At 53.0% G+C, this 27,892-nt stretch overlaps 6 protein-coding genes across 15 annotated transcripts in view; 3 read left to right on the forward strand and 3 right to left on the reverse strand.

The window, feature by feature from the left end:
* mre11 (double strand break repair nuclease mre11) overlaps window positions 1–8,199 on the forward strand; it is a 247,072-nt gene extending 238,873 nt beyond the window's left edge. Inside the window, exon 6 of the mRNA XM_070277860.1 lies at window positions 8,190–8,199. The gene's annotated coding sequence lies outside the window, so the exon portion shown is untranslated. The remainder of the gene's footprint in view (window positions 1–8,189) is intronic.
* The window catches only part of Cog8 (conserved oligomeric Golgi complex subunit 8), an 83,743-nt gene that overhangs the window by 41,829 nt on the left and 14,022 nt on the right, over window positions 1–27,892 (reverse strand). The window lies entirely within an intron of this gene.
* tweek (transmembrane protein KIAA1109 homolog tweek) lies at window positions 80–27,740 on the forward strand. Of its 9 annotated transcripts, XM_070277845.1 has the most exons (25): window positions 80–318; window positions 382–683; window positions 4,411–4,690; window positions 4,750–7,906; window positions 7,967–8,170; window positions 8,228–8,771; window positions 8,835–9,112; window positions 9,172–9,292; window positions 9,749–9,844; window positions 10,297–10,877; window positions 13,070–13,406; window positions 13,471–14,661; window positions 14,722–14,886; window positions 14,947–15,199; window positions 15,795–15,906; window positions 16,021–16,136; window positions 16,198–16,856; window positions 16,914–17,046; window positions 17,102–17,966; window positions 18,026–18,662; window positions 21,204–22,178; window positions 22,239–25,896; window positions 25,964–26,164; window positions 26,221–26,351; window positions 26,409–27,740. In XM_070277845.1, the coding sequence occupies exons 2-25, from the start codon at window positions 558–560 to the stop codon at window positions 27,174–27,176; spliced, it is 15,588 nt and encodes a 5,195-aa protein (XP_070133946.1). In that variant the 5' UTR covers window positions 80–318; window positions 382–557; the 3' UTR covers window positions 27,177–27,740. The 9 variants fall into 9 exon arrangements, with proteins under 9 accessions (XP_070133946.1, XP_017107150.2, XP_070133948.1 ...); XM_017251661.3 differs by lacking the exon at window positions 80–318 and having other exon boundaries at window positions 352–683; XM_070277847.1 differs by lacking the exon at window positions 80–318 and having other exon boundaries at window positions 352–683; window positions 16,081–16,136.
* On the forward strand, window positions 3,016–4,328 carry LOC108132303 (uncharacterized). The gene has a single exon (XM_017251673.3). The coding sequence runs from the start codon at window positions 3,344–3,346 to the stop codon at window positions 4,097–4,099; it is 756 nt and encodes a 251-aa protein (XP_017107162.2). The 5' UTR covers window positions 3,016–3,343; the 3' UTR covers window positions 4,100–4,328.
* Window positions 10,879–13,030, reverse strand: LOC108132302 (uncharacterized). Of its 2 annotated transcripts, XM_070277861.1 has the most exons (5): window positions 12,895–13,030; window positions 12,506–12,839; window positions 11,458–12,448; window positions 11,157–11,400; window positions 10,879–11,100 (listed from the first exon to the last, which is right to left on the reverse strand). In XM_070277861.1, the coding sequence occupies exons 1-5, from the start codon at window positions 12,976–12,978 to the stop codon at window positions 10,975–10,977; spliced, it is 1,779 nt and encodes a 592-aa protein (XP_070133962.1). In that variant the 5' UTR covers window positions 12,979–13,030; the 3' UTR covers window positions 10,879–10,974. The 2 variants fall into 2 exon arrangements, with proteins under 2 accessions (XP_070133962.1, XP_070133963.1); XM_070277862.1 differs by lacking the exon at window positions 12,895–13,030 and having other exon boundaries at window positions 11,458–12,452; window positions 12,506–12,653.
* On the reverse strand, window positions 18,700–21,011 carry ApepP (Aminopeptidase P). Its single transcript, XM_017251668.3, has 2 exons — window positions 20,945–21,011; window positions 18,700–20,812 (listed from the first exon to the last, which is right to left on the reverse strand). The coding sequence occupies exon 2, from the start codon at window positions 20,791–20,793 to the stop codon at window positions 18,952–18,954; it is 1,842 nt and encodes a 613-aa protein (XP_017107157.2). The 5' UTR covers window positions 20,794–20,812; window positions 20,945–21,011; the 3' UTR covers window positions 18,700–18,951.

Raw genomic sequence — 27,892 nt, forward strand, 5'->3', positions numbered from 1 at the left:
GGAAGCCGGATTGCTATCGAAAGGATTCTCGCATGCGAGAAATGCGCCCCCTATCGATAAACAGCAATCAGCTGTTACGAAAAGAAGAAGAGCGATGGGTGTTTTCGTCCGAGGCGAAATTATTTTCGTTATTTTCGCGCTAATTAGCAAAAGTTAGTGACTAATTGTAGATTAAAACGCGACCTAAACCGATTGAAACTCTCGCTGTGATAAGGGCGAGCGCGCTGCCTCGATGAAAGCGTGCGAAAAAAGGACCTCGAACCTGAGACACCCGCGACGACCTCCGAAACAAAGTGGGAAAAATCGAACCTTGCGGTGGTGTGTGTGGAATAATAAATTTAATTTAAGAGTCTAATGTGCTGCGCTGCCATTATAATATAGCCGAAAATGCCAATCTGTATATGTGCCAGTGTCGGATCAATGAGATTGGGTGCGATCGATAAAAGAAAGTGCGCAGCTTAAGCGGCCAGGCCAGGAGCCTCAAACAACAAAGGCAGGCACACCTAATCCGCCTGCCCCCCACCCCCTAACACACACACATACACAGCCCCGAAATCATGGAGGCCCTGGAGGTGGTGGAGGAGACCAGCGACGACAGCTTCCCGCTGGGCTTTCCAGAAGTGGGCACCTGGAACAGCACCCATAATGTCGCCTTCAATGACATGAATCTGGATGCGCGCATGGTAAGGAACTGGCTATGGCACTGCGACTGGGAGGGCACATAATTTGATTAATACGTTGTGGAATGCCGTTGCCAGTGAATCAACCGACCGGCTTAGTCACTTATCTCCACAAAGAGAGAGAGGGAGAGGTGGCGGGCGCAGGCAAGTGGCGACTTCCAATCAGCGGGATTTGGTCATTGACACACGCTGCCTTCCCCCCAGCCCAGTCCGCCCCACTTTTTATTGATAACACAAAGCTACTACTACTACTTCTAGCTTTTAATGCTGATTGCGTTATAATCGAAGCCCTTTTGGGATCAAAGATATAAAGTTGATGAGCTAGCAGTAATGTATTTTTTAAGTTTAAAATTGTGTAATAAACTTTAAAATAATAAACAGACCCATCTCCCTCCTCTCCAGAATCCTCCTCTATCTGATAAGTGTTTCAAGGCTATTTCCTGCTCTATTTATCTGAAAAAGGAAAGGGAAGTTATGGGAGCGAACTCACAGATAAACGTACTTCCAGATATTTACATTCCGAGATACTTTTCAAGGCTGCCTCGCTCCATTTAATATTTTTGCAAAGTTTGTAAACAAAAGTCGTTCATTGGGGTGTTGATTACTCACTTGGAGGCACACCTGCGGATCGGTGGAGTGGTTTCCTTCCAACAACTGCCGGCCCCCTATCGGGTTGCGATACTAAAAATGAAACATTTTCTCCCCAATCTGTATTTCGCTGATAAGTCTGGAAATTGTAGTCTCTTTTTTGGCTCAAGATTTTCGCACAAAATTGTGTTTGTTTATCGGACTTTGTTTTCTTAAAAACAACCATGACCTGCCATAAAAAAAGCATCTTGGTGCCGGCAGTTCGCTGACCCCTTATTTGGTTGGGATTTTTTTTAAGTTCAGATAAAATTCCATCGAGATCTGGGCTTCGAAGTATGCAGAGCATTTAAGGGGTTATAGCCAGTTGCAAGACCCAAAAAATGAAAAATTTTTAAGCTTTCTTGTGAAGGGAACTTAAGATGGTTCAAGACAATTATTATTTATTTAAGTAGTAGCCAATTTTAGAAAGATAGTAGCATGTCGGTACTGTAAAAATATATTCTTATTCTAATTCTGTATCTGTTATAAGAAACGTCTTAGAAAAGATCTCTTTTTTGGCGGTTTGGAATATCCAATCTCAATAATTCGATTTGTTCTTAAAAATAAGATTGTTCTTAAGAATAAATAAATGCAGGCAATAAACGAAACATTTAAACAAATTCTAATTTTAAACAAAATGGAACTTTGAAAAAAAATTTCATTTTTGGCTGAAATTTTTCAATAAATTGTCAAAAATAATAATTAAAAAAATTTTTTTTGTATAAATTCCGTTAATCATTACCTCGGTAATATATCCAAGAAGATTGGCTACAAATTTTAAACTGATCAGGTTATCCCCTTTTTTTTAAATCGTGATCACCGACTTTACAAACACTGTTTTAAGAAAAACGCGTGAAAATGTTCATCCGTCGTAACAGAATTGGCTAAAATTTTGAAAATTTTGTATTTAAAAAAAATATAAATATCGAAAAATAGAGAAAAATGGTTTTGTCTTCAAAAGCTCATAATTTAAGAGTTTTTTTCTTTATTTTGCTACCACGGATGCTGAAAAGTGTACAGATTAGGGACATATTCGTCATATTCGGACTCTACGACGTCCACCATGATGAGTTGCCACCGAAATGACTTCATTATTGGGAACTCCCCCTTTGTTTTAATCACCCCAAACAAAATTGTGTAGCTTCAATAAAATGTGCTCTACAACTGGATTAAATTTCATTCTCATACCTATCATACTTTCCATGAGAAAAATTCAGAAATAGAAGGCAGGCCCAACAAGGTAGAAACCCCTCCCAAAACCTAACAAAAATATCGATTTCTCGAAAAAAAGGGATAACTTTATCGGTCTGAAATATGTTCACAATCTTCTTGAATATATTCCACAGGTAATGATTGAAGGAATTTATTTTCAAAAACCCCCCTTAATGTATCGAAAATATTAATAAAATTAAATAGAAAAGAATTTTTAAATAATGATTTTTTTTTTGATTTTTTGAGAATCCTAACTGCGTATAACCCCTTTAATGCCTTCAGTTCGCTGCCCCCTTATTATATTTGGATTTTCCAATTTCAGATAAGGTATAGTTCTATAACATTTCTTGTTCTCCAAGCATTCAGGTCATCAAAATTCAAATTCAAAATATGTATCATTAAAAAAAATAGTTTATAACATTTGTGATTTTTTCACAATGTTTTTATTTTCTAAAATAAATCGTCACAGAATCAAAGTATTACTGGAAGAGGGGCAGTCAGTATCACACATAGTAGCCTTATGAAAAGCCATCCGAAAGCAGTCCAGCAGTTTGAAAGCAGAATCTGTGAGAGGATTAGTGTCACCCAGGCAGAGCTCCAAATCGGCCAGTCAGTCACATTCCTTGCCTAGATTTTATCGAAAACAGTCTAGTCGCAAAGCCAATGATCAAAATTCACACAATTTAATATTTAAATTTAATATTTTAAGTTAAAAATTTAGTTTGTTTTTTTTTTCGAGAAAAGAAAGCGGGGAGAGAAGCCTTTTCCTAGGATTCTAGGACCCATTCGCGATAGGAGAGTCTGAAGATTAGAAGGACATAGACATGCATACTCTGCGGATGCAGATCCACAGCCTGGTGATGGGCCAGAGCTTCCTGCGGCGCCATCTGCGCCGCTCCAGCGGCAGCAGCAGCCTCCCTGAGGCCGCCTTTCCCGGGGACCAGGAGGAGATCGGGCCGGAGGAGGACGAGAACGCGATGAAGCCACTACCGATCCTGCGCAGCCGCCAGACCGATCTCTTCTACCTGCCGGACTGCGTCGGTCCGGACTATCAGGGACTTGTCCAGCCAGAGGACCAGACGATGGCCAACCTCTTCTATCCGGAGGGGAAGCGCCTGGAGAAGAGGTTGGCCGGATTCGGTGGCAATCTTTGGCCCACCGACATCTGCGTGGGGCCCTGCCCCAAGCTGCTGACGCCCAACCTGCGGCGTCTGTTCCGGCACCCCAGCTCCCATTTCTGCAGCTCGATGAACTTCAGCATGCTCGGACTGCGGTACCGAGGCTTCGACCGGGCTCTCGCCCTGCGCGCCTTCATGTTCCTGGCCGGCTACAATGTCCGGGAAATGTTGCGCTACGGCTTCTGGGCCGACTTCGTCAACCCGCAGACTGGGCGCGCCGAATTTCGGGGCTCACTCTCTGCCCCCCGGACCAGCTGCCCCGAGGCGGAGGCCCTCAGCAAGGGCTTGGACCTGTTCAATGCCAACGGGTGCACGGTGATCGAGGAGGCGAAGGGCGACCATTTCATCGGCACCATCTTTACGGACATGCCAGTGAAGGTGTTGGAGTTGTGGTGCTCGTAGAGTCGTGGACCTCATCCACCCCCACGCTGCTGCAGTTGCTCCTTTTCTTGTCCCTGTTGTGTGTCTGGAAAAATTCTCGTAGTAATGTTTTAAATCCTTTCGATCCTGCCAAGTAAATCTCAAGTTAAATCTCAGGCGGAGGAGGAGGAGTTAAGGACATAAAGGATCTTCGTATAATTGTTGTTTTTGTAATTTTTGGATAATATATGGCAGTATTTTAAATCCCAAAGGGCAGGACTTTATTGACTTCCAACTAGGGGGTGGGGGTTTATCCTTTAGAGAACCTATCTGACCATCCATCCTGATTCCAGATATGGCTGCTCGCATCCCTGCTCACCACCATCACCTGGGTGACGTACATCACCTTCTACAACTCGCGGGTGATCGGCATGCTGATCACCAAGATCGCCAACCGGTGGTTCATCAAGGGGGCCTACTTCAAGATCGGCTCGGTGGCCCTCAACCCCCTGGCTGGCAAGATCATGTTCCGGGACTTTGTGTACATCACCTACGACTACACTGTGCGGGCGCAGGACGGATACTTTATATTTCGTTGGTGGCGCTCCTACGTCCCCAAGGATGTCTCCGAAGGTGAGGAGCTACCCAGGCACTAGTGGGAGTCTATAATTAATACTCTTCCCATCCCGCAGATCTCTCGCACTCGGACACTCGGCTGTCGGTTCAGCTGAATGGCTACGAACTGCACATCTACAACAGATCCGATCTGTACGACACGCTGGAGAAGACGTTCGGCCTGGAGCCCTCGCTGCTGATACCCACGGACGTGGCCAGCACCGAGGAGCGCAACAAGCTCAAGGAGCACCACATGAACCTGGAGAACGCACGCCAAAGCCAGCGCATCCAGAACGTCAAGAACTCGGAGGCCATGCAGGCCACCACATGGCGGGACCTGATCCCCGTCATCAAGATCGACATCTGCTCGGGACGCTTCGTCTTCGGCAACCGGCTGACGCCGACCACTCTGTCCATTTCCGTGGAGGAGGCCCGCTGCACGTACAGCACCAAGCCGGCGGTCTGCCGGCTGGACCACTTCATGCACTTCGTCAAGGCCAAGGTGGAGAACGCCAAGGTGCTCTTCTGCCCGAGTCCCAAGTACACGGGACTGATCGACGAGCCGCCCCGCTACATGGGCGAGGGATTCGTGGTGATGATGTCCAACCAGATGGACCTCTACTTCTACATGGACGAGCCGGGAGTGGTGCCCGAACAGCCCGTTCAGATTGTCCTGCCCAACGGGGACGTGGTGGAGCCATCGCCACCGGTTTGGGGCATCAATGCTAGGTGCCTAAAGGGCACGGACTTCAGCTATGGACCGTGGGCGGATCGGCAGCGGGACCACCTGTACAAGTACTTCTACCCATCGGACTGGAAGGAGGCGGAGGTGACACCCACACCCCAGCCCGGAGAATTGCGCAGCTATCAGTCCTTCGATGTGACGCTCTGCGTCCTGAACGAGGCCACCATCGACATACTGTTCTCCAAGGAGAAGGAGACCAATGCCATGCACATAACCGTGGGGCCCGCTTCGTACGTGGAGGTGACGATACCCTGGGTCACCCAGCCGGATGGCTACACCTCCAAAATCCAGGGCCAGCTCTTCCACGTGGAGGCCACCACGTCCCTGCAGTACCGCAGCCTGGCCGAGTTCGAGTCCCTGGAGTACAAGGTGCGCATCCACTACCCGACCAAGTGGAATGCGCCCCAGGACTGGAACATCTCGCTGTCCGGCTGCAAGACGAGTGCGTTCATCGTCTACAAGCACAAGTGCTTCTTCCAGGACCTCATCGAGGACTGGGCGAACAAGGCGCGCCCGGACATCCTGAGCTTCGTGCCCTACACCTGCAACTTCAGCATCCGGCTGAACGAGTTCGAGATCCTGATGCTCTGCAACGAGTACAACTGGATCGACTGCAGCAGCGCCAACCAGGAGAACAACCACCTGGCCTTCTGCGGCGACGTCTTCGAGATGAGCTTCGCCCTGCCCTTCGACGACTTCCTGCCCAAGACCGTGACGCTGAAGTTCTGGATCCACGGCGAGGGCTTGGACCTAAGCCTGTACGTGCCGGAGGTGTCGACGGTGCGGCCCATTGTCCTGGCCATTGACGAGAACGCAAGACTGCTGACCCGCGAGGGCAAGCTCATCCGGCGCCCGGAGCTCTACGAAAAGAAGTGGCGCAAGATCTGCCAGCGCTCCGCCGGCTGGATCGACTGCTGGGCCGTGCCCATCCTGGCGCTGTCCATTCAGTACGTTTACCATCCAGTTCCGCCGCTGGGCCCTGATCCCCAGGCGGATATCACCACGCCGGAGAAGGAGGAGATACTCCTCAGTCCCATGCGAATACCGAAGGTGAGGAAGTCCCCGGTGAGCAGCTGGCAGCAGCCTCCCGAGCAGTACAGCAACTTCGATCCGGGCACCCTGCCGGCGGATCACGTGACCGTGGAACTGGAGATCGGTAGCTCCGTGCTCATGGCCTACGGCAACGTCCTGCGCAACTTCATCAACCTGAAGGAGAACATTTTCGGCGAGGACCAGAACTTCACGGACATGGAGCAGTCGAATGTGAATACCAAGGAGCCGGGGGCCACGCAGCTGAATCCCAAGGACCAGCTGCTGGCCAAGGAGAAGGAGCTGGCCAACAAGTCCATTTCGGAGACGCAGGCTCCGGAGGAGAAGCGCAAGCCCTTCGACCCGCGCCTGTATCGCCCGCTGGAGGTGATGGTCTCCGTGATTGTCCACGACATCCAGGCCCATGTGATGAAGAACTGCAACGACGACGACCCGCCCTGCCCGGTGGTGCTGATCGAGAGATTCGGGTTCGAGATGAACAAGCGGTACCACGAGACCACCCTCCAGGTGCTGGTCAGTCCGTCGTATCTGCTGGCCTCCGATTGCCTGCAGCGCTCGCAGCGGGAGCAGCACATCAACCAGGGCCATCTGCTCCTCTCGGCCGTTCAGGTGCGCGGCCATGCCATGTTCAGCAACGAGGGCTGTGCCCTGGACGAGGACACCCTCGAGTACTCCTGGCTGGTGGAGGTGCAGCTGGGCAAGCTGACGGGAAAGCTGACGCTGCCACAGCTGGTGAACGTGGTCACCGGGCTGGAGACCCTCATACTCCTGGCCATCGATCCGGAGAACTGCCTGAAGTCCCCGAAAACGGTCAGAAACTGCCACCACGGAGTGCCGAGCAACCTGTGCCCCCAGACCAAGGAGGAGAAGAAGTACAAGTGCCCCTCCTCGGAGGACATCAAGTACAAGATGACCCGCGTCTCTGTGGACGCCGTGGACGTGTACCTCATCGAGAGCGGCACCGCCCTGCATGCCTGGATCTCGCCCATCCGACTGGCCAACTGCAACCTGCACGGCCAGAGGGTGAAGTCGGGCATCTCTGGCCTGCTGCCGTCGATCCTCCTGCGGTTGTTCATGTTGCACACCACCAATTCTTCCTTCAACACCAACACCACGGGCAGCAATCGCTCGGGAAAAGTGAGGCGAGCCCAGGACCAGGACTCCCTAAAGTCGCAAGACGCCGGAGGATCTCATCATGCCACGCACGGCAAGCCGGGCAAGCGCAGCTCCAACTCCTTCTCGCGAAGGGACTCCCGGGAGGATGGCACTCGGAAGTTGAGGGATAGTTTCTCGGAGGCGCAGGCCAAACGCACTCCGGACACTGCCGAGCTCTGCGAGAACTGGGTGGAAGTGGGCTGTACGTCCCTAGGACCGATTCTCCTGGAGGGAGCCTCCGCCCTGCCCATTCCCGATCACGAACTACACCTGGTCCAGCACAAGTAAGTGGAGGAAGGGATATATTTTTTAATATTTTAAGCTGATCTTTCGTGACTCTTTAGCTTCCTGCGGGAGCACGATGCCAAGTTCAAACGCTTGTGGTTCCTGTGGTCCCACAACGGCAGTGCCCTGTCCTCCGGCAGCGAGATATCCCGATGCGGCTGCATTGGTGGCTGTGTCTTCTTTGGCAGCAATCGGAACGGCCAGAAGTTCTTCAAGCCCACGGCCCAGGATGTCCACGACAACTACAACATAGCCCGATATTTGTGAGTATCCAGGATTCTCCATATAGAGGCTTGACGTTAATCCATTCCTTCCCATAGCATCATCAACAACAACAAGGACTTTGGCTTCGGCGAGAGCATCCTGCACCAGGGACAGCTGGTCTTCCACACCCCGCCCTACAGCCTCCACTGCGTTTCGCTCTACGACTCGGCGGACTTTAACGGAAAGGGTCGCCTCTACAGACCGGCTGGCGATCTACGGAACGGTAGTCTCAAGAAATCGGAGCTCTGCTCTCTGCCAGATGGCACCCGGTTCAAGATTGGAGCCAGCGGCACAGGTGGAGTGGAAAAGCCGGAGGTAAGCAGCCGCAACAAGTCCCGGGAGAGCATTGGATCGCCCAACACTCTGGAGAGGAGGAGCAAGCGGTATCCCTGTTCACGACAGACCTCCGTGGAAGTGCCGTACGCCCGCCTGCTGGACAGTCCCTCGAAGAAGCTGCAGATGCAGCACGAGGCTGCAGCTGGGGACACCGGAACAGGAAACCGGCGCGGATCCGACTCGAACAGACTGCGCGTTTCGCCGCCAAAGACCAGCATCTCGGACTCGCGGCTCACTGGAGATGTCCTGGACGATGAGCAGGAGGTAGGTCTAAGGACCTCAGCCCTGAAGATCACCATTTCTAATAACTCTTTGAATTTGAAACAGATTCCCGACGAGATGTCGCACTCTGCTCCGCACTCGCATCCCCTGGAGTTCGAGATCGCAGACATTGCCCTCCACTCCCAGGGATTGTGCGACCACCTGCCCAGAGAGGTGCAGCGCACCATTTCGCTGACGTCGGAGAATCCCTCAGAGATGTTCTTCTCCGCCGAAGAGGACATATCGAATGTGATGTCCCAGCGGGGCTCGATGAAGCAGCGGAACAGTGCCAACAGCGGCTCCGTTGTGCTGTCTGGCAAGAAACGCTTCTCCTCCGACTTGAGGTGAGTATAAAGATGATATACACCTGGTATATGTGATACTCAATCCTCTTATATTTCAGCATTGGTGCCCAGAACGACAATGGAAGCCACACCCTACCCACATATCGCAGCGACCTGGAGATCCACGCTCCGGATGGCAACAAAACGCTTCCGAAACGGCCTCAGAGCACCACAGAACTGGTAAAGCTGAAAGAACTACCAAGAGGAGTTCTCTTTTTTGTGTATCCACCACCTGTACACCTGTACTCACCTGATAGGTCCAATTACTCATTAAGTTAAGGACACCAGCGCGTTTAGCTTTGCTGCTTTTGAAGCCAAGTTTAATCCACACTATCTTACTAAACTAAGGTTGCCCCAGAGGTGACACTCTATAGTCCGATAGAGGGAAGAATCCTCGAACCTATCATTAAGTGCATGCTTCTTTGTATCTAAGTCTATCCATTCTCTAAATATTTATAACTATAATCCTTGGGCAACGGTTTCCCCCCCGACTGAATGGGAGACCGCTGCCCAAACTCTTAAACTTTAAAACCACACCTAAATTCTATTCCTTTCCTCAAAACTCGACTCATCCTTAATGAAAACTAACTAAAATCAAACAAAATCGATCCAAAACCAAAACCAAAACTCATCCAGAACGAAGACGCGAGACGCATTCACGGTCTCGCCACACCAATAAGAAAAATAACAAATATCTCATCACGACCCGAGTATCGACATTTTGTTCATGATGTGAGTAGTCCTTAGTTCCAATCAACAGCCAACCAAACCTCTTCTAACTAACTAACTAACTAGCTAAAACGTAGCGCAACTAAACCCGATACTTAAATGCTAGTCCACTCTGGACACTCTCAATGTTCCAAGTAGTGTTTTCTTGCCTTGATCTTGATCTTATGACGAAGTTCCTCCCTGGAAACCACTATGCATGGTTGGTGGAAAGTTAAGTGCATGGTTCTATTCCCATCGGATGTTAGTTTTAAGTCCACAGGATAATCCATTATTTAATTATAATAGTTCCTAACTATATCCTTAGTTGTTCCTGCACATCTTTCCATTCAAAGTTTCTCACAATTTTCGTGCTTGCGCCCTTTGGCCTGTGGCTATTCCTAGAAGTAGCAGCAAACATCCTAGTAGTTCTCTTCCTCTCAGAGTACTGATCCCACGATTTGATCTCTTTTTCACAGGCGGACTCCCGAGGATCTTCGTCCGGCACCCCATCGCTGTCTTCCAACTCCTTTATCTCGGCCATGTCCTCGCAGGAGGACGTGGCGCTCGTCAATCTCCACCAGCAGGTCAACCGGCCGATCATCGATTCCCCCCTGCTGATGGCCAGCTACCTGAACCACCTCTCGCAGGTAAAGTGCTTCAACTGGAACGGCTGCTCCTTCCCCCTGGGACCGGACGTCTTCTCCACGCCGCTCTTCCACGAGAACGAGGACGGCGGCCTGACCTACATCGGCAGCAAGATGCTTCCCCACTTCGATCTCTACTCCTGTTGGCGGGAGATCAAGGTGGTGCCGCGCTACGAGAATGCCACTGGGAGCAACAGTTCGGCCACGTTCATGGGCGGACCCAAGTCGCATCCGTGGGACCCCAGTGTCCTGCTCAAGGAGGAGGAATCGGACAAGACCACCAACGGCTTCGATGACGGCGAGTTCATGAGCCTGCAGGCGGAGGGCGGCGCAGCCTGCACCTCCGTGGTGGCCAGGCTAAAGGGCCAGGTGAACGTCTTCCTCACCCCGCTCCTGCTAGAAGGACTACAAAGGTAAACACTAACATTTGATATATTCACGATCTAAACGCATTCTGGAGGTACATTCGTAGAAAATATACAGAAAATGGAATCCATCGAACTATAGAACTCAACTTCGCTTGGTGCGCAAGTGCGCCAGGTTGGAGGCCCTGAGAGCCACGTTGGCATTGATGTGACCGCCCTGATCCCTTGGAAACGAGTCCATGAGGTCCTTCAGATAGGTTTCTTTGTTGGTCTTGTTGGGTGGAAAGATGTATTCTTAGGGGAGTACCTCCATGCTCATCCACTCACCTCCGGAGCATCGTCTGCCTCCTTGTTCTCCCGCTTGTTCCTCTTGTACTCAGCCTCAAAGTTGGACTCGTCCTCGTGGAAAGGACTGGGCTCCTTTACGGCCAGTTTGTCCAGGTCAAGGGCTTCGCTTTGACTGCGATCCGCCTGCAATCGGCGCTCCCCAGGATCATTGTCGCTCTGGATGAAACCATCCTGCATTTGGATGAGGTAACGAGGTGGATCCCGAGCATTGTTGGCTATGAAGCTGAAGGGGATGGAGGTGGGTGAGCTGGGCTAGGATTTGATTCCCCCAAACACCTACCTTTCCGCATCGAATGCGGGTGCCTGCTTTCCCAGATCCGCCTGCAATGGCAGAGGCTCCTTGGCCACCAATGGCTTCTTCTCTTCCAATCGAGGTAGTTGCTCCTCCACTCGAGGTAGTTGCTCCTCCACTGGCTTCTCGGACTCCGCTGCCTTCTTTTTGCGCTGCGAATCGCTGGGAGAATCCAAGGATTCTAGAAGAGATTGCCCATCCGATTCTGAGCCCCCCATTGGTTGGACTTGTTGGTCCAAGCTGGCATTACTCAGCTCCGGCTCTAGGTTGGCCTGATTTCCCATCTTAAAGTTGTCCAGATTAGCCTGTTGATCCATTCGCAAGCTAGCCTCGTTATCTGGTTCCCGTCTCCCTCTAGTGGGCTGACTTTTCTCCTCCAACTGGACCGGATTCCCCAGCTCCAAGTTGGACTGTGGTTCGCCTTGCAGCTTGGGTTCCTGGAGGAACTCGAAGGGCTCGTCTAGAAGCTCATCTGGTTCGTTCAACGATGGAATATACTCCTCGTCTAACTGTTCAATCCCGGCCAGCTCTCTGCTGGGCTTGTACTCCGCAGGAGCTTCCACGGGTGCCACTGCCTCCTCCGCGGCCTCCGACTTGCTCCTCAACTTTTTCAGTCTTTCCTTCTTTCTGGCGAGGCACATGAAGTCATCGGCCTCGCACTCCTCATCCCTTGGAGTCTTATGGATCTTGGGCCTTGCAGGCTTTGGAAGATCAGTGTCATCACAAGACGGGTCCTTCGGCTTCGCGGTGGTCGTTTTGCAGACTCGAGTGGTTTTCGGGTGAGGCTTGCAGGTGGGCTTTTTGGTGCAACGCCTGGTGGTGCACGCGGTGGTGGTGCACACGGTGGTGGTGGTGGTGCGCTTTGTGGAGGATGGCTCGCAGTCATCGTCCTCCAGACAGCTGTCGTCCAGCGCCAGATCCAAGTCCTTGAAGGAGTCAAACTTTAGCTTAGGCTTCCTACCCTGGTCCGTTAGACTTGCTTGCTTTGAAAGGCTTCAGTTGATGAAAGGATATCTGGGGAAGAGGAACCACTCACCTTCCCTGTCTGCATCCTCGTCCCGAGAGCAGTGCTCGTCCAGCAACTTCTCCAGCGAGTTGAGGTCCTCCAGGCTTAGATCCTGAAGAGTGGCTTGGACCTCTGCGTCGGTGAGGCCATTGGTGAGATCGGGGTATTCGGAGAGCTCGGTGAGAGGAGCAGCGGGGGCATTAGCGTGTCTCAGGGAATCCTTCAAGCTGCTCAGAGAATCCTTGACACTCTTCGGGGTCTCTTTGAATCTGCTCTGGGAGTCCTTAAGGCTCTCTAGGGAACCCTTTAAGCTCCTTGGAGAACCCTTCAAGCTGCTTTGGGAATCTCTTAAGCTTGGAGAATCCTTAAAGAAGATTTCTTAAGAATTTCTATTAAATGAAGAAAGTATCCATACTTACCAAAGGATACGCTCCGATTAGGGCAGGATACAGGCTGCCGATCAAGCATATTCCAAGCAGGAACATCTTTACACAAAATACCATTTTTGGTCAGGTTGGAGTTGATCATGATTCCACAGCACCCTATGTTGGTATTCAACAAAGATGCTTACTTTGATTCCTTCTCATCTCACAGAATGGTGGAGGCTGCCATACCCACGATCCAGTCGATGCACCTCTTGTCGGTGGTGAACTTCATCCACACCTCGTGCATCGCCAAGGTGAACAACGACAACATCCTGAAGCGGGACCAGAGCCTGAGCTACTGGTCGCAGGTGCACTCCAATTCCAAGCGGTCCACGACGGAGAGGCACCTGCAGGGACCCGGCGACTCCTTCCTGAGCGACGTCTACGAGGAGAGCATTTCCACCAAGACCCAGGGCCTGATAGTGCTGCCCAAGGTCAGCATCACCATGCTGCAGTCCTCAATTGTGGAGGAGGTCATCTCCGTGGCCGCTTTGGATAATGTGCAGGTAAGGATTTCCAAAGTCCTAAGGGAACTACAAATATTCAAAATATGTCTTATTACCCAAACAGGACCTCAGCTGTGTGTCGCTGCTCACCTTCTACATGGAGGGCATCTCCACCAAGTTCCACCTGGGCAAGACCACTCGCGCCTCCATGCACAACGTCTACATCCAGCAGACGGTGCAGTCCGGCAGCAGCCACAAGAAGGGAGGCATTATGAAGGGCACGCGAGCCCTCTTGGCCCATCTCTCATCACAGACTCGGCCGGACAATGTCCAGGGAGAGCCCATCCTGATCGAGACGTCCGAGAAACAGCTGGAGGAGCTGGTTATCACGCTGGACATCGGCCGGGCACATGCTCAGCTGCGGCGATTGAAGACCGAGGGCCAGTCCTGCGCCCAGGACTCGCCGATCATAGTCACCGCCATTCCGGAGCACAAAAGCAAGGTGCTGTTCGAGTGCCTGAAGATGCCGGAGAGCACTGGGATCGACAGCATTGGCTACATCATGTTCGAGTGCGGATTGGAGGGCGTGGGAGTGAAGATCGTGAAGCGTTCGCACTTCGAAAAGTCGGAGAACAGCAAAGAGGAGCTGGCCGAGATGACGGGAGCGGCTGCTGGAGTCGATGGCGGAGCAGCCCCTGGCGGCTTCAATCTGAACGATTTGGTGGGTCAAGGAGACGGTGCTGGAGCTTCGACTTCCGGAGATGGAGGAGCCACCTCAAAGGCGGAGGCTGCCTGGCGGCTGATAACCAAGAAGCCGCCAACGCCAAAGACGCCCAAGGCCTCCGATAATGCCGCCGGAGAGAGCTCTAGTGGTGACCAAAGAAAGTCCACACCAAAGCCGCCGGACGAGGATGTGGAGAAGGGAGCTGGCACCACCAACAACCAAGGAGCTGCCAATGCCCAAAAATCTTCTGGAAACAACTCCAAGGATGGCTACGACAAGGTGCTGTCCAATGTCAAGGAAACGGATAAGACTTCGTCCTGCGTGATTGAATTGAAATCCGTGTGGTTCAACTTTGCTGCCCCGCCCTGTGTTCCCATCACCCGGAAGATCGATCTGACGCGCTTGGATTGGAATCTCCTGAGCACTGCCTCGCCAGCTATCACAGCCTGGATGAATCCCAGCAATCGACTGGCCATCAAAATCGTGGCTCTGATGAAAGCCCTGCACACCCGACAAACGGCCGTGGCTGCCTGCCTCATGGCGGAGGCCATGGACAACGAGAAAATCCAGAGGAATCCCAAAATTAAGAAGGTAATGGAGGATCAGAAAAGGAAAAGTGAGAACCAGAATAACAAGTATTTTATTATCCAGAGTCGCTATGCCAACAACTACACGCTGCTATCGAAGACGCTGCAGGAGGATCCCAGTTGCCAGCTGTGCTACATCATGCAGAAACTGGTCCTGGACGAGGGAGTCCAGCGGATCGAGCCGATCTTCAGGCAGGCCGATGTGCCGCACTTGAATACCCTGCGACAGGTGAGCTATTCTGCTAGGATCCTACTACTACATCTCATAATACAATGTATATCGCTACAGGGAATCATTGTGCTGAGCCGGCAGTGGAAGAACACGCTGTATAACCCGATTCTCTTCGAGCATCAGTACAAGAACAAGCTGGCCAGACCCATCAATGTGACATTCTCGTTCCCGCAGAACGAGGAGGAGGCGGAGAACGACGAGTGCGAAGGTGATGTTGAAATGGGCGCCTTTGCTGGCGTCGGCGAGAATCCGGAAGAGAGTGAGAATGCATTATTACTTGGGCAAACACAGCATCATCGAACTCACATTGGTATTTTTTTGATTAACGCTCCTGGTTATCTCCTTGTTAACCTAGTTATATGTATAGTTCTAGACTTCTCCTCCTACTCTGCCTCCCCTCTTTTGATGCATGTGTTGAATGTTGTTTCTCTCTATGATTGTGTCTGAGTGTGTGTATCCTCCTCCTCCTAGCTCCTATCTCCTATCTACTTTCCGTTTCCGTTTCTCTATATTTATACTCCAAAATTGAAACACAACATATATAAACACACCGCTTTAAGTGTTCATCACTCCATGCTGTTGATGCTTTGCGTTTGCATTATAATACAGAACAATACAATACAATACAATACAACTCTTCTATCCTTTCCGGCTATGACTATATCTATTTCTATGGAACTAAAATTATCCAACTTCCGTGTTTTGTACATTAAACGAAGGACTTTCTCTTAAGTGTAGTATCTTTACTTGTCTAATCCTTTATATGAAATGTAATCCTACATCAACTTTGCACAATGAGTCACGTTTAGTGTACAATCACCTCGGAAGAGTGCTTCTCCTGAAGAGTACTTGCCTGTCATTTGAGGTTCCCTTATTAACCGTTTCTCCCGGCTGCGTATCCACAGAAAATAATCAGTACGGTGGCCTGTCGTATGGAAACCACGAAGCGGGCATCCAGGGCACTGCCTCCCAGCGCTCGACCTCCACGTCTCCGAACATCCATCTGCCACGGCGGGGGTAAGTGTAGAGTCTACTAATCCTTATCCGCTTGCTTAGCCCATCTCCGTACATCTCATTAATTCCGTGCTTGTGATCTGTTCTTCTCTCCAACCACAACCAACCACTCATCAGCCTCAGCAAAGTGCACAGCAAAGCCTCGAATTATTCACATGGCAATTCGTCTCGTTCTAGTATTCAGATGCTGCCCATTATTTCGGGGCTGGTGGAGAAGCAAGTTCCCGAATTTGGTAAGATCCTTGGGCTATATACCTTTGGCCATAATACAGTGTAACTTTCTTTCCTGTCCAGAATATGGAGCTCTGCAGGAGGGCTCCCTCAGTTCGACCAACTCTGTCAACAGATACTGGCAGGACGCCGGCAACAATAAGGAGGACTTTTACTTCTGGATGGCCAAGCAGCAGGACAACAAGAAGAAGGAGCACTTTGCCACCAAGGAGCACGCCCGCCCCGCTCCGCCAAAGATGGCCGGGCACTCGGGACAAACGCGGAGCGGCATCATGCAGGATTCCATCAAGCTGCTGGATGCCCATTTGATCTTTGAGCCACTGCTCACGTGCTTGGGCGTGATGCCCCAGCAGATGATCAACAAGTTCTCCAATGCCGACATCTCCTCGCTGGAGAACCTGGGCACCAACATGTCCCTGATCGGCACCTTTGATTCCATTCGTGTGGACATCGTGGTCAGCGAGGCGGGCGACAAGAAGAACTCGGCCCAGAAACCGGCAAAGATGAGCAAGAAATCGAACGGGGGTCGGGCCTCCATCATGATGGACACACCCCTCTTCCTGTGCGAGCGCGTGGGCGTCGAGCTAGAGGTCCTGAAAATGTCCGATGGCATGGTGGACCAGGCCCGCCAGAACGTCATCTACATGTCGCGCCGCCAGATGAAGAAGCACACCAGCACTGTGATAAACTTTAGCCTCAATGTGCGATTCATCTCGCAACAGGTGGGTATCAGACTACTAGGAGGGTGTCCTTGAAGTTAAAGTGTTTGTGTCCTTAAGGTTAACATGCCGTTGCTGAGGCTGCTTCATCAGATCTGCAACATGTACCAGAACGTGAAGGATGCCCAGAATGAGTTCCACGACCAGCCCGAGCTCAGCAAGAAGAGCCAGACCAAGGATGAGTGCAGTTTGGGTAAGAGATCCCTTCGACCGATGATTCTGAAACTAACTAGTGGCCTCTCCTCTAGCCTCGGAGCCCACGGATATCCTGCCCTTCAACTCGGTCTCCGAACGCTTTGGGCATGGGGAGAACTACTCGGACGAGCGGTACGACAAGTTCAACGAAACCATGCCCACAATGCCGGCCAGGCCACGTCCTGGTGGCCTGGCGCCCATCATCCAGCTGACACCATCTCCGAACGCCAAGAACCGACCGCAGAGCTTTGCTCAGAAGCTGCGTTCCACCGGAAAGTCCGTGAAGGGCAAGCTGGGCTACACCAACCTGAACGAGTCCAGCTCCTCGCCCCTGAGGGACAGCCCTACGATGTCGCTGCACGAACAGCACATCCTCAAGATGGCCACCGAGTCGAAGGCCTCGCTGAACGGCGCCTGTGCCACCAGTGTGAGCGGCGACTACCAGAACACCCTGACCAAGGCGGGCATGCCGACTTCGATGGCTCCCATGCTGGAGACTCCAAACTGCTGGAAGACCATCTACCATCTGCTGGAGCTGTACGGCACCATGCCGGAAACCAAGACAGTGGTTCAGCGAAGCTCCCTCAACGAGCACAAGAGCAAGCAAGCCGGATTCGCCAACGACGAGGATGACCTGGCCAGTGCTCCCACTCCGTTGCCCCAGCATAGGGAAATGCTTCTCGTGGACGGTCCATCGCAGGAGCGAACGCGCCTGATTGTGTTCGGCGTGGCCAAGATCCATAAGACCCGGCTGCTGGCCACTCTTTCCGGCCTGAAGCTGGAGTCTGAGATCACTACGCTTAACAGCACGGCTACGTGGAGGAAGAAGGCTCGCCCGGTGTCCCTGGAGTGCTCCCTCACCGGTCAAGTGGGCCGGGCCATGATAGTCCTGCTGGAGGGAGTGGCTCCCAGTCAACAGTGAGTATCCAAAAACAGCCCAATTACGGGTCAGCCATTTAAAATCCATTCCTTTCCAGAACCGTGGTGAAGGTGACGGTGGGCAAGAGCCAGACCCTTTACTCGAGCCTCTCGAAGCGTGGCAAGGACAAGAACAGCGGCCTGCTCTCTATTGGCGCCGTCAACATAGACATTCCGCAGCACCCGGTGGCTCTGCACGGCATGATGACCCGAAGCTCCAAGCAGCTGTCCTCCACGCTGCAGGAGCTGAGGGTGAAACGCAACTCCGGACGCTCCACTCTGCGATCGCACACTGCCGAGGAGCCCGAGTCGCCGTTCCACGCCCGGCACTCGGGAGGAGCCAGCAGTGGAGTCGGCGTGGCCAGCGAGATGCGAGAGCGGACCGTCTCCGGGGGTGGTGGAGGAGGCGGCGGCGGAGCCTTCCACCAGCAAACGCAACAGGCGGCCCGCCGGGCAGCTCACATGGCCCAGTCGAAGACAGGAACGGCCAGCCAGCACCAGAACGGACTGCTGCAGCCTCTGGTCATGCAGTTCAATGTCCTGCTCCAGAGCCTGTCCATCAATGCGGCGCTGCTGCCCTCGCTGCAGGCCCAGTACCGGATGAACCATGTCAGCTCGATGGGAGTGACCGGCCAGAGGGCCAAGTTCGTCATCGACTTGCCGACCCACACGCTCAGCTTCAACACCAAGATTCAGGTGAGTCTGGGGGAGATCTACCTCTAGGGACCATCCATTTTAGTTTCATATTTTTATTTATTCATCAAAACTTTAAATACTTATTGTCAGAATTTAAAATTTAAATTCTAAATGCAGGAGAAGCAGAATTGCTTAAAAAAGTTGCACATTTATATTTTTTATAAAAAAGTTACTTTGTTTTTTAAGATTAAGGATTTAGGATTAAAAAAAGGATTAGTTGTGTGGCAAACATGCATGATACGGTGATTACATATTAAAAATCAGGATAGAATCCTCCTCGAATCCTCGCCTAGATCGGCTGCACCTCCTTCTTGAGCCAGGCCAGGGTGAAGTCGTCCCCCTCGCGGCGCAGGATCGGGGAGAGCGTGTCCCACACCTGCTGGTGGTAGTTGTTCAGCTGCTTGATCTCCACGTCGTTCAGCAGCTCCTTCTTGATCATCTTCGTCTGCTTGGGGCACATGGTGATGGTCTTGAAGGTCAGGGCTCCCCGGTTGGCAAAGTTGTGCGGCGCCTGGGCGGGCACAATCTGCACAATGTCCTCCACACGGATGCCGAACTCTCCGTCCTGGTAGAAGCCAGGCTCGTTCGAGATGAACATGTTGGCCTGTAGGCCGGGGTCGTCGGGCATGAGGCGGATGCCCACGCCCATGGGGCCTTCGTGGACGTTCAGAAAGTGGCCGACTCCGTGGCCCGTGCCGTGTCCGTAGTCCAGACCCACATCCCAGAGGGCTTTGCGCGCCAGCGTGTCCAGAACCTGGCCCTTGACCTTGGCCGGGAAGATGGTGGCGCCAAAGTTGAGCTGACCCTTCAGGACCCGGGTGTAGGCCTCCTTCTGGAAGTCCGTGGGCTCGCCGAAGTGCAGGGTCCTCGTCACATCCGTGGTGCCGTCCAGGTACTGGGCCCCCGAGTCGCACAAGTAGACCTCCTGGTCCGTAATCTTGCGCTTCGTGTCCTCGCGGGGATGGTAGTGGATGATGGAGCCGTTGGGGCCAGAGGCACTGATTGTCGTGAAGCTCAGGCCCATGTACTTGTCCTTGGACCGGCGGAAGGCCTCCAGCTGGTCGGAGCCGGAGATCTCGTCCACCTCCTTGCCCAGCTTGATTTGGTTCTCCAGCCAGGCGAAGTACTGGCACAGGGCCACTCCGTCGCGGATGTGGCTGTTGATGAAGCCCTCGATCTCCACGTCGTTTTTAATGGACTTCAGGACACAGATGGGGGTGACCTCCTGCAGGCGACGCGACTTGGGAATCAACGCGGACAGGTAGTAGCTGCTGGTGGGGGCTATCCAGATCTTGGACTCCTTGGCGGCCACAATCTTGCTTATCTCCAATCCAATGGAGGCGTAGGGGAAGACGCTTATCTTGACCCCATTCTCCGCCTGGTGCTGGGCAAAGTCCGAGGGCAGCTTGGCGGAGTCCACGAAGAGCAGCAGCTCGTCGTTGGTCACAATCAGATAGGAGAAGAAGACGGGATTGAAGTCGATGTCCGAGCCGCGCAGGTTCAGGAACCAGGCAATCTCGTCCAGAGCACTCACCACCAGGGCCTCGACGTTCTTCTCCTGGAACTGCTTCTTGACCACCTCCCACTTCTTGGCCACCGGGATGCCAGCATGCTCCAGCTTGAGGTTGATGATTTTGTTGCTGGTCTGCTTGGGCTGATCCTCGCCCCAGACCTCGTCGATCAGGTTGTTCTCGATCGGCACCAGCTGGCACTCCGAAGAGGTGAGCTCCGTTTCGATGGGCTTCCAGGCCCGCAGCGAGAGCAGGCGGGGATCCACTCCCACCGCGGAGCCCTTGGGCAGGTTCTTGGCCAGCCAAGCCCCGATCGACGGGGTGGTGGTCAGGCCGTCCTTCATCAGCACCCAGTTCTCGTCCAGCTGCTTCTCGGCCTGCTGGTAGTACCGCCCGTCGGTCCACAGCAGGGCGGAATCGGTGGTGATGACGGCCGTGCCCGCGGATCCGTCGAATCCGCTGACAAAGGCTCGCCTCTCGTCGTGGGCGCACTGGTACTCGGACTGGTGGGCGTCGTCCGAGGGCACTATGTACGCCGCCACGCAGCTGGTGGTGTCCCCCACCTTGACGCGCTGCATCAGCTCCCGGAGCTTGGCCAAAATCTGGGTGGTGCTCTTCATCTTGCCGGCAAGAAAACAACTGCAAAGGAGTCCAAGTTTAGCAAAGTGCCACGATAAGCAGTTCCGTCCGCGACGATAAGATTATCTTGTGGTTTAATCGGAGCCGTAATCTCCTACTATCTTGTCGTAAATTATCGGCCAAATAACTCACAATGACAGTCAAAATTATTCTTCAATTTTTATTTTGTTTAAGAATTTGGGTTGGGGTGTTGGGGTCACACTAAATGTTTTCAGATAGAGGGCGCTGTGGTATGGCGGCGCTGGTATTTTTCTGCCTCGACTGTAAAATGGTCCCTTTTGACTGTTAAGTGCTCTGTTAACTGTTAACAGAATCTTAAATTTCCCTTCTGTTACGTTCTGTTAATGATTTCAAATTTAGGCGCCAAAATTAATTTATTTTTAAATTTTAGAACGAAATGAATCTACCCTCGGAGGCCTGCATTGGCCTGCCGCCTGTCCACGTCCTGGCCGAATACATTCCCGACCATCGCCAGGACCACACGGAGAACATTGAAGGCATTGTCCTGCGCCAGGGTGGCTATGTGAACGCCAGTGCCGAGATTGGGGAGTTCGAGCGCTGCCTCACCACCGACCTGCTGAACCACCTGGTCTTTGTCCAGAAGGTGTTTATGCGCGAAATCAACGAGGTGCTCCAGAAGGTCTACGGCGGCGAGAAGCCAGTGCCCCTGTGGACGGAGGAGAGCGGGGACAGTGCCAGCGGAGTCCAGGAGTCCTCCCTGAAGCGCATCCTCTTCTCCATCAACATTTCGATGAAGCGCATCCAGCTGACGGCCACCACACCGTGCTCCTCGGCGGTTCGCTTCGAAACCGGAACCCTGGAGCTCCAGCTGTCAAATCGCGTCAAGAACCTGGGAGACTTGAGCAACCGGAAGCTGTTCTTCAAGGCGCACATCGACTTTAACTTGTCGCTCGGCCAGATCATCCGGAATGTGATCTTCGACGAGGCTGAGCCGGAGTTCCAGCAGTACGCCTTCTTCCACACCACGATTGGTTTGAGGAACGCCTTCCAGGACGAACTGCTCAACGAGGACAAGGAGCTAATCCTGCTCACGCTCAAACGGCCACTGGTGTATGTCCAACCGATTGCCGTGGACAAGGCCATCCTGGTGTGGCTGAACTACAAGAATGCCTACGAGTACTGGGCGGAGAAGCGGGCGAATCTCTGCCACGAGCATGTCCAGCACAGCCAGTATGGTCAGTACTCCGGCTCCGGCTCTGCCTCCGCCCAGCAGAACCAGAATCCGCAGGTCTTCGACCGCGTGGCCTTTGGTCAGATAGCCAGCTCCAATCTGTCCACCTTGTTCCTGCAACTGACTGTGGAGGACATGGGCATCTGCCTGCCCCTCAAACAGGTTAATACCACGGTAAGTGAAGTAGAGTCCAACCTTTCCAATTAAATATTAAGCTCCATATTCTGCTTTCAGTCCTTTGGCTCTCGCTCCTACCAGGACTTTGATGCCAAGGGCGCCGTGGTGATCACCTTGGAGAACACTATTATCTCGGCCTGCAACTCCGGGGCTCTGGTATCCAAGGGCAAGTTCCAGGGTCTGTGTCTACGCTTCGCGGATGATTTTGAGACCAATCTGGACGACTGGAAGCCCAACAACGGTGAGCCCATCATGAACGTGTGCGTGGTGTCCGAGGGAACCTTCGAGGTCTGTTCCCGGACAACGGCCGCCAAGAAGGGCGAGAACGCCAAGTGGCTACTCAACGTCAAGTGGCAGATGGAGGGCGTGGACATCCACTTGGACGTGAACATTGGCAAGCAGCTGAGCTCGCTGGGGCACACACTGACCATGCTAACCGGTTTCGAGGAGGACGAGACGCAAATGGAGTCGCCCGACAGCGACGAAGGGGACCAGAGCTGCCGGGACACGTTCGTGCGGCGTCGTGGGGACTTCGATAACCTGCCGGCCTTCGTCTTTGATCCCACCATCGACTCCAAGAAACGTTCCTTTATGATGGAGAAGGAGATGGCCGAGCAGCTGAAGATCATCAATGATTTGCGTACGCTAGGGGCCTCACACAATACCGTGGCCCACGAGGAGCGGCGCCTCCAAGAGCTCCAGGCCATCTGCTACAAGTACTTCCGAAGGGACATGATCCAGAAGTGGAAGAGGCCTTCGCTGAGGAGATCCCTCAAGAACTACAGTCGCTCGCACTCTTACATCGGAGCAGGGCCTCCGGGATCAGTGGGTTCTGTGAACATGCCCCAGTCCCTGGACAATGGCAGCTACGCTGGGCGACGGCTGGACACCATAGCCTCCAACGATGAGATCTCTAGCCTGCAGAGCACTCCAGCATCCTGCCACTCGCGCAGTGCCTCCCTTAAGCAAACTGGCGGAGGAGGAGGAAGCGTGGCAGGAGTTGGGCGCGGACTAAATGCCTTGGGCAGGGTCACGTTCACGGAGGCCATGCGCCAGACCTCACTACCCAATGCGGATACCGACACGGAAACCGCCGACAACGAGCTCGACTGGCGCGGCGACGTCACGCCCAGCGAAATAGACGTAGATGGCACCTCCGTGGAGATGCGACGCAAGCACGGACACAACCAGAAGCAACCGGAACCCAACATAGACTTTGAACTGGACATCAAGGTGCTCGTCAACTCCGGCAAGTGTGTGCTGCACACAAAGGAAACGGGCGATGAGCGTGCTCAGGGCTACGGAGGATCGAGCGGAGCAGCGCCGGCCTCGAGTGTCAAGTCCCACAAGAGGGAGCGAAGCATCGGCAACGATTGGGGCAGTCCCACTCCCTCTAGAAGGCAGCGGGACAAGAGCAAGCTGCGCTACAATGCCAACGCCCTGCTGGCGGATCTGACCATCTTCCATATCCCAGGATTGGATGTCAAACTGCACTACCAATCGAGAACCCTAGCGGAGCAGATGACTGGGGAGCAGCAAGTGCCCCATGGTCGGCGGTTGGGCAGTAAGCGGGCCACTTTGAGTGCCTGGATGACTTTGCAGAGCATCCCCGAGGAGACCATCATCTCGCCGCACATCCTAGAGTTCCTGGAGCAAACACTGGAACCTATTCCTGCTCGCCAACCCAGCAGCGTACCTCCTACCCCGTCCCACAATGCCGGCGTTAACCTGGACATTCTGCCTGCCAACTATGTAACCTACGCCTCCTTCCCCGTGGACGTCATCGTCTACTTCCACATGCAGCCCTCCACCTTCCGGTTCAGCTGCCTGCCTGTGTCCCGGGTGGAGTGCATGCTGCAGCTGCCCAGCTTGGATATCGTGTTCAGTTCCAAGCGCAGCAGCGACGAGGAGAACACGGCGAATCTGGGTCACTCGGGCCACCCGGAGCAGCCCCTGCCTACGGGCGGACTTAGTGTCACCGGCTGCCTGGCCGACTTCAATGTGTTCATCTTCCATCCGTATGGAGGCAAGAAGACCTCCAAGGAGACTCAGTTCTCCCCGCTGAGCGACAGCGAACGCAAGGACTCGCTGAGCATCAACGTGGAGTTTGTCAAGTTCCACATCACCCGCTGCCGGAAGGTCTACATCGAACCACTGCCCAGCTCCAAGAGGTCCCTGGACCAGTCGCGAGCAGTCATCCGCTTCTCTACCATCGTGGACATTGGCAGTGCCAGTTTCAAGTACGATATGCGTCGCCTGACTGAGATCCTGGCCTTCCCGAAGGCTTGGTACCGTCGGAGGATCGTGCGGCGCTTGTTCCTGGGCGACCTCAGTGTCCACCAGCAGCAGCAGCAGCAACAACAGCAGCAGGGCGACGCCTCCACTCCGGTGACACCGACTCCCAGTGAAGACGCCAGCAGGGCCAAGGATAAAATGCGACTGGATTTCGACGCTCAGCCAACGCAGCAGCAGCAACTGGGCCACTTCGGAGCTGTGAGGAAGCTCAAGAACCTGGGGAAATCCTCCAGTGCCGAATCCTCGGGAACCCCGCCCTCGGAGAAGAACCAGATCACTGCCTGGGAGACCCTGGTGCTCTTCGCCGTCAACTTCACGAAGCTGAACGTGCAAATGAACATCGGAAACGTGTGCGGCAACGTGGTGTGGCTGACCAAGGACTTCCGGTCGGACGGACGCCTCTCCATCGGAAGCACCGGATACAAGAACATGTACGCCGGCATATACCTCGGGGGATCCGCCCTGGACGCCAAGGGCGGCATCGTGGGAGGCAGCTTCGAGGTTAACAAGATCAACAAGCGCTTCCACATCAAGGAGGAGGCGGGCATGGAGCCCTACCACACCATGGGCCTGAGTTTCATGGCCATGGAGCTGCGATTGGACTACATGGGCACTTCGGTGCTGATGACGCGGATAAGCAGCTTCTCCGCGGCCATGAAGGACGAGTGGCGCACTGCCGCACAGGCGGCGGCTGCTCCATCGCATGGTAAGGATCAGGCGCGAGCTCTGATCTTCATCCACGGTGACCTCACGTGGGACCAGCTGCAGATCATGATCAGCAAGTCGACGACGGCGGATCTCCTCAAGATGTACTTCAAGCTGGAGGAGTTCTTCACGCAGCAGTTCAAGTCCTCGAAGCGGGTCTTCTCAAGTCTGGAGCCGCGTCTCCAGGATCGTTCCGCCAGCATCAAGCGGCGTCAGCAGTTCAAGAAGAAAACGGCGGCCAATGGAGAACTGGCGGCTCCGGTCCAAATCCAGGGCTTGATTGGCGAGAACACGGATGCCCGGCATCACCGCCACTGGCAGAAACCTCTGGCCCATGCCGTGGGCCTGGTGGTGCCATCGCTGGTGACTCGACTGCCACGTCATGGTAATGTCCTCGGCGGCACTGTGGAGCTCAGAGGCCAGAACATCTCCCTGGCCTGCTTCCACGGCATCAACTTCAAGTCCAAGTCCTGGGCTCTCTTCAGTCTGAGGTCTCCATCCATCAACTTTGCGACGGAAGCCCGGCAAGTGGACGACGAGGTGCTCGTCACCCAGACACTCACCTCCTGCCTGGGACAGACCACGGAGGTGCAACAGCAGCAGAATCACTCGATGGCCATTGTCAGCCGGATCTCTAGGAACATCATCTTTCCGCCGCAGTTCAAGACCCTCAACGAGTGGTTCCACTACGCCTTCGCCAACAGCGAGATCGATGGTGAGTCTGGAATGGTTTTGTAATTCTCTTACTTGGTTTCTTAATCCCTTTGTTTGTCATCCTATAGCTGTGGATCGCTTCCCCATATTGGAGTGCGAGCGGGAGATTGCCTCCAATTCGATCGAGCGGACACGTGCCTCTGGGAGCAGCAGTGCCTCCAAGGCGCAGGAGCATAACCACAATCGGGAGGTGATCTTTGCCCTGCCCAGCCTGCAGCTCCATTTCAAGACTGAGCACAAACAGGGACCAACCACACCAGAGCCAAGTGGTGAGTAATGAAGAGTAGTGCTTTAAAAGATATATTTCTAATACTTCTCTTAACAGAAACCAAGCCAGAGGTCCTGTGCAGCTTCATCACTGAGTTCGATGACCACATCTTTGTGACCGTCGATGCAGATGCCTTTTTCTTCCTCCACGATCTCATCACCTCGTATGTGACGGAAAAGGAGAAGGTGGTAAGTAAAGAATCCTTAATAATTGTAGAACTATTTCCTAACTATGTTGTTAACCAGATTGGAGCCCAGTCGGCGAGAGCCGCTTCCCCCAATCTCTCGCAGAAGGCCAACCTCAAGCCCTATCTGACCGAAGAGATTCTCAAAGAAAAGAAGGCAGGAGCCTCTAATTCAAATACGAACCTAACTGCCTATGGCCAGCAGATGAGCGCCAGCAAGAGTAGCCTGGATCCCCTACAGGGAGGCAGTCACTCGAGTCTATCGAGCACGGCTGCCAATGTGTCGGGAACAACAGGAACGACCACGAATACCACGACGACTACGACAACGGGAGCGACAGCGGCAACGACAAGCGGAACAGGCACTGGACCTGGAACCGCAACCGCTACTGCCGCCTCAACCTCATCGACAACATCCACAGCGACTGGAGCGACAGGCTCGACACATGACACGACCGATGGCAAACAGCCGCCGGAGAACGCCCCGCCCAGCTTTGATCTCGAATCCTTTGTGCGCGACTGGCGGCACTTTGAGTGCCAGACCTGGCACCTGGAGCCCACGGTGCGCCTGCTCTCGTGGGCGGGCAAGTCCATTGAGCCGTACGGCGTCGACTATATCCTGAACAAGCTCGGCTTCAGCCACGCTCGCACCACCATACCAAAGTGGCTGCAGCGCGGATTCATGGACCCCCTGGACAAGGTCCAAGCACTGATGATGCTGCAGCTACTGCTGATGGTGCGTGAGAACAAGATGGAGCAGCGGGACGGTGGATCAGCAGGAGGCGGAAGCACCAAGCCGCAGAACCATCGGCCTCCAACGAATCAGTAGCAGCCTGGCAGAGCAAGCATCTATGACAACTGACAATTATCCGAAAAGTCTTTCAACCTAGTTTAAGTAGCGATTCAGATATTAGGGGGTCTTTCATCCGTGTAAGTTTTCTATATTCATTATATACATTATTTATTTGCCCTGGCAAGGTGACCTGGCATACCATTCTAACTAGGCCAGAGTAGGTATTATTTGGCCGCTATGGCGCCGTTTTATCTAATGTAAATGGTTTGCTCTCCTCCCGTTCCCCTAACTCTAAGCGTATGTATACCCTTTCCCCTTCTTTTTTTAAATATGTACTTGGGTGCAATCAGAGTGTGAAGTGCTTCGTGTAATTTGCTCAATTTTTGGCGCTTTGTGAACTATGATTACATGGTTTGTTTTGTGGTTATTTCTAGTGTTTACTATGCAACAATGAGCCAAGCAATTGTGTTTAACCTTTAAGTAGCTCTAATATACCAGATTATACACACATAATATAAATCCAATCCAAAAGTGTAAGTATATCGATAAGTAACTGAATAAACTTTCGGAAAAGCATACCAAATAAATATTAAATCGAAATATTATGTTTCTTTGGGAGACAGTCTTAATCAATATCTTGGGTTTAGGTCTTCTTGGAATTTTTAATAACCTTTTAGCTTTTGAAATCCTTGGAAAGACCTCCATCCCATTCAGTTTAAATCACGCATTGCGACATTTCTGGCTGTTTTGAT

Source organism: Drosophila bipectinata, chromosome 2L, assembly GCF_030179905.1.
Source record: "Drosophila bipectinata strain 14024-0381.07 chromosome 2L, DbipHiC1v2, whole genome shotgun sequence".
Lineage (NCBI taxonomy): Eukaryota > Metazoa > Arthropoda > Insecta > Diptera > Drosophilidae > Drosophila > Drosophila bipectinata.

Bases quoted from the DNA above. Each gene is read 5' to 3' on its own strand.
- LOC108132302 (XM_070277861.1), bottom strand. From the start codon at position 12,978: ATGGTATTTTGTGTAAAGATGTTCCTGCTTGGAATATGCTTGATCGGC. The intron at 12,449-12,505 runs GTGAGTGGTTCC...TTTCAAAGCAAG, and splicing joins CGAGGATGCAGACAGGGAAG to CAAGTCTAACGGACCAGGGT. The intron at 11,401-11,457 runs GTAGGTGTTTGG...CATCCCCTTCAG, and splicing joins CCCGCATTCGATGCGGAAAG to CTTCATAGCCAACAATGCTC.
- ApepP (XM_017251668.3), bottom strand. From the start codon at position 20,793: ATGAAGAGCACCACCCAGATTTTGGCCAAGCTCCGGGAGCTGATGCAG.
- LOC108132303 (XM_017251673.3), top strand. From the start codon at position 3,344: ATGCATACTCTGCGGATGCAGATCCACAGCCTGGTGATGGGCCAGAGC.
- tweek (XM_070277845.1), top strand. From the start codon at position 558: ATGGAGGCCCTGGAGGTGGTGGAGGAGACCAGCGACGACAGCTTCCCG. The intron at 10,878-13,069 runs GTAAACACTAAC...CTCATCTCACAG, and splicing joins CTGCTAGAAGGACTACAAAG to AATGGTGGAGGCTGCCATAC. The intron at 13,407-13,470 runs GTAAGGATTTCC...TTACCCAAACAG, and splicing joins CCGCTTTGGATAATGTGCAG to GACCTCAGCTGTGTGTCGCT.